The sequence below is a fragment of the Gadus chalcogrammus genome, chromosome 2 (assembly GCF_026213295.1).
Source record: "Gadus chalcogrammus isolate NIFS_2021 chromosome 2, NIFS_Gcha_1.0, whole genome shotgun sequence".
In the NCBI taxonomy this organism is placed as follows: Eukaryota; Metazoa; Chordata; class Actinopteri; order Gadiformes; family Gadidae; genus Gadus; species Gadus chalcogrammus.
This window is the reverse complement of record NC_079413.1, coordinates 2,565,382-2,572,881: the sequence shown is the minus strand read 5'-3', so window position 1 is coordinate 2,572,881 and position 7,500 is coordinate 2,565,382. Positions and strand designations below refer to the sequence as shown.

The window sequence follows — 7,500 nt, the reverse complement described above, 5'->3', positions numbered from 1 at the left end:
ACCTGGGAACAAGTCCTTTCTGTCCTTTACATGAACTTCTTTAACTTAATTTGTCTTTCAAAATTAAACGGCATCCAACCAGACAAGCTTCTTATATTATTTTTGTTATATAATAGACTATTCCATGACCAGATTGAAGATTTGGCCATAACACAATAATAGGAAATGGCTCTGATGGGGCTGTAAGTAGGTTACTGAAAGCAGGTCTTTTCCATTCTGGCAGTGAAGAAACTCTATAGTTTTATTACACTGCAGAACCTGAGGATGACCTGGCTGTATACGTTATAACCATATGCGTGCTTATTTCTTTAGACCATAGTACAATGGTTGAGCCTGATAAAGTGGCAGGTGATATTTTTGGTAAGGATAATATCCATACTGTTCACTGTTATATATGTACACTAGGAGTAGAATAACACTTTCAAATACGGCTTGCGTTGATGTGTTCCACTCATGTCAAGCACACCTTGATGTGCGAGGGAATTTACGCTATTATTTCTATGTCATCTCAGAACCAAGTCATCCATTTTCTTTTTCAAGGGGATTCTGTGTGGAGGTGTATTTGTTCTTAGCATGTTTTCTGGGTGTTGCGTGCGCGCATTCTTCAAGATGGAATCAGCATAAACCAAGGTCTAATCTGTCCTCTGCCTTGCTAATCTACTTATTTTGCATACAATGCAACTGTTGCTATGCAAGTCATAGTCCTGATGATGGATGGTGGTTCAGTGGCTCGATGGCATGACATTATTAGGTTTCAACAAATGATGCATGTTGTGTAAAACGGATGCTAATCTGCTTAGTTCATCAGAATACAAACCCCCATCCGTCTCAAGGTTCTCAATATGTTTGAAATGCAGGCAGAGCCACAGAGTTCCTGTGTGATGAATTCAAACATGTTGTGTTATCAAACTGATCGCAGACTGGTTATTCTCAGGATTTTGAGTAAAATAAATGTATGATTATCAATTTTTTTGAAGACAATTGGTTACAATTCTTTCCACTAGTTGTCACTATGGATGAAAAAGATTGAAAACGTTTTTGATGTAAATCAAGGAAATCGATGATTTACTGCAGTTAAATACACAATCTTTAGTCTATCCAGTAGGAGTCAAGTACCTAGCAAACTTGAGGGATTTCTATTTCTTAAAAAACACCCAAGGTGTGAGCTGGTGAATAGTGAGCAGACGCGGGACTCTGGTTCGGTTCTGGGGGCTACGTTCTATCTAGTCGCTGGCCAGGTGGGCCGCCCGTCCATCACTCAGACACATAATTGCCCCGACCTCGTCGTATAATATATAAAGGCCGTTTGACAGACTCATCCAGAAACCCCTTCCCCCTTCTCCCCCTGTAATGAGTTTGGGTTAATGGGCAGCGTGTTGGTGTGAGGAGTGTGTGACTGTGAATGATTTCCGTTTGCTATGGGGGACTGCCATCACTTCCTGTTGCTCCGACCAGCCGTCGACAGCCACGGCGCTCAGACGGCGGTCTCCGATGGCGGTCTCCGATGGCAACCGCCAGGATTTAATGACGTTATCAACTACACACAGACGCCGGCCCGGGACCATCCATATATACGCCTGCCAGCGCCAACGAGCAAACACTGCAATTCCTCAAGCACCCCCCCCCTCCATCCCCTCCCCTCTCTTCGTTTTGGCTTCTCAGAACCACTCGGCGCAATGGTGCCGTCTGGGACAACGGGGGGAAAGGGAGAAGGGGTTTTGGATCAAAAAATGACAAAAGAACTGCAACACTCGAGTGCGAGGGAGTCCAGCTTTGTGTCCTTGGACCGCGGGGCAGCACTGGAGAGCCGGCGTGTGTCTGCTGCCTGGACCCCGTCTCTCTCCTCAGCGGCGGCACTGTGCTCCCGCTGTCTCCCAGCGAGGTGAACGGAGTGGAACGGCCCGCAGAGTCCTCGGCTGGCTCGGTGGAAGCCCGGCACGTGCCTTCGCATACGTGAGGGGTAATGCCCAGCGAGGCCGTCTTTATCGCTGAATCCACCCCCACGGGGAGACGCAGGAATGTATGGAGGAGTGGTTGTGGTCTGTCGACACCTCCCGCTCAGAGGCAGGATTACCAGAACAAAGAGGGGGGGGGGGGGGGGGGGGGGGGGGCTTTGTGCTTTAAGGGGTCGAGACTGGCTGTGTCTGTTGGGCAGGAACACAATGTGTTTGTGTTCCTTACAACCAATCGTCTATTTCCGCTTAAAAGCATTTATTTTTCTTTTCAGTGCTTTTTTTTGATGGCAGCAGTGTTCAAGGTCTGTTAGGATGTCTTACTCCTTCATGGCTTGACTTGAACCAACCCCTTCACAGCTAATGAAAAGCAACAGTTTTTCCTTTCCGGCATTTAGCAGACACTTTTATCCAACGCAACTTACAAGAAGTACATTTGTCAGAAGAATGAGCAACGACAGTATGTCGCCTGTCGGTACAGTAAGGATGTTCATAGAAACTATTACCAGGTTAACCCATTTCTGCTGAGTACTATTTTAAGTGCCAGGGTGTACAAAAGACCATAAGTTTGTGCATTATGTGCCAGGACGTCCAAACATCCAATAGTAGGAGGGGTGTTTTTAGCCGAGTAAGGGTTGAGAAGGGGTGACGGGGAGGGGTACGGTGGGGACGCGGCCCCCGTAGTCCTCACCTGTGGTCTCCACGATGCCCTCCAGGATCACCACGATCTCAAACTGGTCGTTCTTCAGCGAGCGCTGGGACAGGTCGAAGAAGGGGCTCTTGGGGTTGATCTCGTGGCAGATGGTCAGGGGGGACACCAGGAAGAGCTGGTCCGCCCCCGTCCCGAACCCCACGTCCAGCTCACACTGGTCCAGGGGCAGGAACTCCCCCTCGGGGGTCTGACGAGACTGGGGGGGGGGGGGGGGGGGAGAGAGGGAGTGTATGGGGGGAGAGGGGGAGAGAGAGGGGGTCAGTGTGGAGGTGAGGGTTGGGGTGAGAGCGTGTGAGGGAGAGAGTGTGGGGGGGGGGGGGGAATGAGGGGGCAGAGAGGAAGAGGGGGAGAGAGACGGAGAGAGGGAGAGGGAGAGGGAGAGATAGAGAGAGACGGAGAGAGAGAGAGAGAGAGAGAGAGAGAGGGAGAGAGGGAGAGGGAGAGAGAGAGAGAGAGAGAGAGAGAGAGAGAGAGGGGGAGAGAGGGAGAGAGAGAGAGAGAGAGAGAGAGAGAGAGAGAGAGGGGGAGAGAGAGGGGGAGAGAGAGAGAGAGAGAGAGGGAGAGAGAGGGAGAGAGAGAGAGAGAGAGAGAGACTTGGTTAGCATTAACAGTGATCAGAAGTGTAACGAAAGGGAAGCATTTGATGTAGTCGATTCAATCTTGTTGGGGATGTTTGGAGTGGATCAGAGATAGAGAGAGAACGATAGACAATAAAGAGACAGTGAAAATAGATAAACACAGGAGAGAGACCGTAAAGGACCAGTAGAGAGACAATGGTGAAACCTTAGAGACAGTGGACAGAAGAGTGACAGTGGAGAGACTACAGAGGACCCCAGAATTCCCTTTCCTTTCCACACCGCCCCCTCACCCTGTCATCCCATCCTAAATGACATTCAGGGCCAACATGAAGGTGTGGACGTGTAGATTGGTGATGACAGAAAGGTCATCCTATTGGAAAGTGACGTTGTCTTGAGATGTACGGGACACATCATGAGACAGAAAAGTGAGGGAGCAGAGAGTTGCCATTCCTTCTCCTTCTTCTGTCATGGATTTAGTGTTTCATTTTAACACAGTCGATTGCTATCCAAGATAACCAAGTACAGCAGGTACTAAAACGGACAACAAGTCCGGTTTCTTTGACATATGATTGTGAACAGGACGTGCGTTGAGTAGGAGTCCGGGACATCACTGATTGTTTTCCGTGGTATTAGTCAGTACGTATTCCCAGGGACACTATCATAAAAACAAATAAAAAGTGATTCATCTTGAGAGCGGAGTGCCCCACGATATGACTCGATATTTCTTTGTAGGTAGCCGTTGTGTAATCTCAGTATTATACTTGAGGGTGAGCTTGCGTGCGGGTGGATGCTCGCCTTCAAACCGTCACCGTCGTGCAGCTAAAGTACACCCTCGCCTGTTATATTGCTTTGCTGATCCCCGACGGGGAAACAATTAAAAAGGAATCTGCAAAGAACAACAAAGAAAAGTGTAAAACCAACGCTTACTCTGGCATTGGCCTGGCATCCGGTATAATAACCGGCTCGTATAATTGAAAAAACTGCGAGGAGTTGGGAGAGTTACAGCGGGTTTTCAAACATATGTAATGCCCTGGAAGTATCGAGAGTGTTTCTCAACATTTTTATACCACCTCATATAAAAAAAATGTCTCCCCACGTACCATCATTGTGATGTAATGAAGTATAACAAAATACAATGTTCTTGGTGTAGTCCTGGATGTTCCTCTCCTGCAACCATTTGGTGTGTGTGTGTGCTTTGTACACAAAGATATTACAGGAAAGGCAAAACAAATTTTGAACGGCATTTTAATGATCTCACGGTTAATGTAATACTAGTATTTTGATATTGTGTTTTAAAATTAGTTCTACCGTTATTTTCTTTGGAGATGACTCTTAAGTACCACTAAATAGCACACAGGTACCACCAGTGGTACCACAGTTTGAGAACCAATGATCTAGAATGTTGTGGCTCTTAACTTGAGGTCCACACACAGACCCCCCAGACGTGGGGTGTAGCTGCCGGTCTGGGTCCCTTCACGGTGGGCTCCCATCGCGTTGGGTTCGCCACGGGGCACCGGTGAGAGAGTCGTGTCTGCACAGGTTCCGCCGTTGCCTACCGAGAGCTCACTGGTGTGGAAGATTTTAATTGGCCAGATGACCGACCGCACGGCGAGGCGGGGGAGTGGGACGACTGGATGCCAACTTCCTCGGCTCCCGCCGTCTTGTAAATCCCTTGAAAACTTTCCACCGTTTCTACCTGTCTCAACTCGCTCATTGGCGCACGATAGGATGGATATATATTTATTACACGGCTCTGTGGAGTACTCTGTTCTGATTGGTCAATTATGGCGTTCAGTGAGTGTTATTTATGTGTGGCAGGCCGCTGCTATGAATAACAGAGCGTTGCAATGGACGCTATTTCCAACCGTAGAATCTAACAGACAGAAGTTCACCGGTGTCAGAGTGAACTGTCCTTTACCTCCATTCACTCCCTCTGTTGGATGAAAAACATTGTACATGCCCACCACTTTCTCTAACGGTCGACCCGAATATTATTTATTATTTGTATGCACTTTATTTAGTTCATTTTCAGTCACACTTCAGACCCAAGTCATTTTTAATCAGTTGCAGTACTGAAACGTCCATAAGCTTTTGTTAAATGCAAAATTATCTTTCTGTCAAAAATCGGACAAAGAATATTTCCACTTATTTATTCTCTTCATCATTCTTGGATTCTTGGTTCATGCTATTCATTTTCGTTTGTACAATGATTTTTTTTAATAAGGGTAAAATGCAGTTACTGTGACATATCTTGTTAATAATTCAAATGCGTAATAACCAAACGTGATGGGTAAATTGCGGTATCACAACATAGACATTTATAGTCATTTGAATAACATTTGAAATGTAATATAATAATGTAATCACGTCAACATTTATCACCATCTATATTAAATGATAAAGATCTATGTATGAACAATAACAGGTCCTTCAAACCATGATTACCCCCCCCCACATTCCCAAGTATTATTATTTCTGGAACAAGTATACCTTGTTCCAGAAATAAGTGCACATCAGTTGAGCGCTTCTTTTGCAGTGCATTGTGGGACTTTGAAGTAGTATAGGGAACCATATTTATACACTCACATTTTAGATTGCGCGGCAAATCGGTGACCCGCACGAAATAGACCACTATACAGGGAACCGGTGGACCAATTTGAGCACGGCACTCATCAGCCACCTCACACCAGTCTCCTGCTTCACGGCCCAGCACTGCCCACTCTGACCCCACACTCACACAACCCGCAAAATGAGTCTGGACACCATTCAACAGACACGAGCGCCCGGAGAGCCTCCTCCTCTTCCTCATCATCCTCCTCTTCCTCCTCATCCCTCCTCTCCTCCCGTTCCTTCTCCTCCTCCTCCTCCTCCTCCTCCTCCTCCTCCTGCTCCTTTTCCTCATCCATCTCTTCCTCCTCCTCAACCATATCTTCCATCTTCTCCTCCTCTTCCTCCTCATCCATCTCTTCCTCCTCCTCATCCATATCTTCCATCTCCTCCTCCTCCTCCTCCTCCTCATTCATCTCCTCCTCCTCCTCCTCCTCCTCCTCCTCCTCCTCCTCCTCCTCATTCATCTCCTCCTCATTCATCTCCTCCTCCTCCTCCTCCTCCTCCTCCTCCTCCTCCCTGACGCCCCGCTACACTCGTAGCCCCCCGACGGCGGCCGCTCCACGGACGCCCCGCTGCCGTCCCGGTAACTAACGCCAGATCTCCACGGGGGTCCCGGCTAATCACAAACCCACCACGTGTTTGCATCCCGACCGAGGAGAGGAACGGTAGCGCGCTCCTTCCCCGGGACGGGACTCATGTGATCAAGTCATTGTGTGTACTGGTGTGCACGTCCTTCCGAGCGGGTGTCATGTGTGTGTGTGTCTAAGGAGATGAGGCTGGCAGGGTGTGTGTGTGTGTGTGTGTGTGTGTGTGTGTGTGCGCGTGTGAGGTGTTCTGTCGGGGGAGGCGGCGACGCGGCGACTGTGTTTTTCTCCGCTAGCGCCCGGAGATTCGGCCACTCAGAGCCTCTGTCTCGCTCTCTTTGTCGCTCGGGATTACGGGGAGGAATGAGTGTGTCCACGCGTCATCAGGCAAAGCTCCTAACGCACCGGACCCCCACGGCTCTGCTTCCTGCGCTGCACGCACACACAGATGAGGAGATAAAAGGGCTGTGTGTGTGTGTGTGGGTGTGTGTGTGTGTGTTTGTGTGCGTGTGTGCTTGTATGCATGTGTTTGTGTGTGTGTGTGTGCTTGTGTATGTGTTTGTGTGTTTGTATGCGCGTGTGCTTGTATGCATGTGTGTGTGTTTGTATGCATGTGTGTGTATGTGTGTGTGTGTGTGTGTGTGTGTATGTGTTTGTGTGTTTGTATGCGTGTGTGTGTGTGTTTGCATGCATGTGTGTGTATTTGTATGTATACGTGTGTGTGTCTGTGAGTGTGAGTTCGCGTGAGTGTGTTTGTGTGTCCGAGTGTGTGTGTCTGTGAGTGAGTTTGCGTGAGTGTGTTTGTGTGTCCGTGTGTGTGTGAATGCATGTCTGTGACTGTGAGTTTGCGTGAGTGTGTTTGTGTGTGTGTATGTGTGTGTGTGTGTGTGTATGCGTGTCTGTGAGTGTGAGTTTATGTGAGTGTCTTTGTATAAGTATGTGTGTGTCATGTTACAATGCAACACATCTGTTACACAAAACAAGAAACTGGGCTAATTCTTTGAATTTCCCTCAGGTCTTTGTACCTACATTAAGCACACATACACAAGCACACGTGCACATGT

General features: G+C 48.1%; 1 protein-coding gene across 2 annotated transcripts in view; it reads right to left on the bottom strand.

Annotated features, from left to right (window-relative positions):
- kcnj19a (potassium inwardly rectifying channel subfamily J member 19a) overlaps positions 1 to 7,500 on the bottom strand; it is a 15,997-nt gene that overhangs the window by 3,269 nt on the left and 5,228 nt on the right. The window contains exon 2 of one of the 2 annotated variants that reach the window (XM_056612146.1): positions 2,644 to 2,860. In XM_056612146.1, coding sequence (XP_056468121.1) covers positions 2,644 to 2,860 — 217 coding nt within the window. Of the gene's footprint in view, positions 1 to 2,643; positions 2,861 to 6,798; positions 6,869 to 7,500 lie in introns of those variants that run through there. The other variant, XM_056612152.1, reaches the window with a different exon arrangement.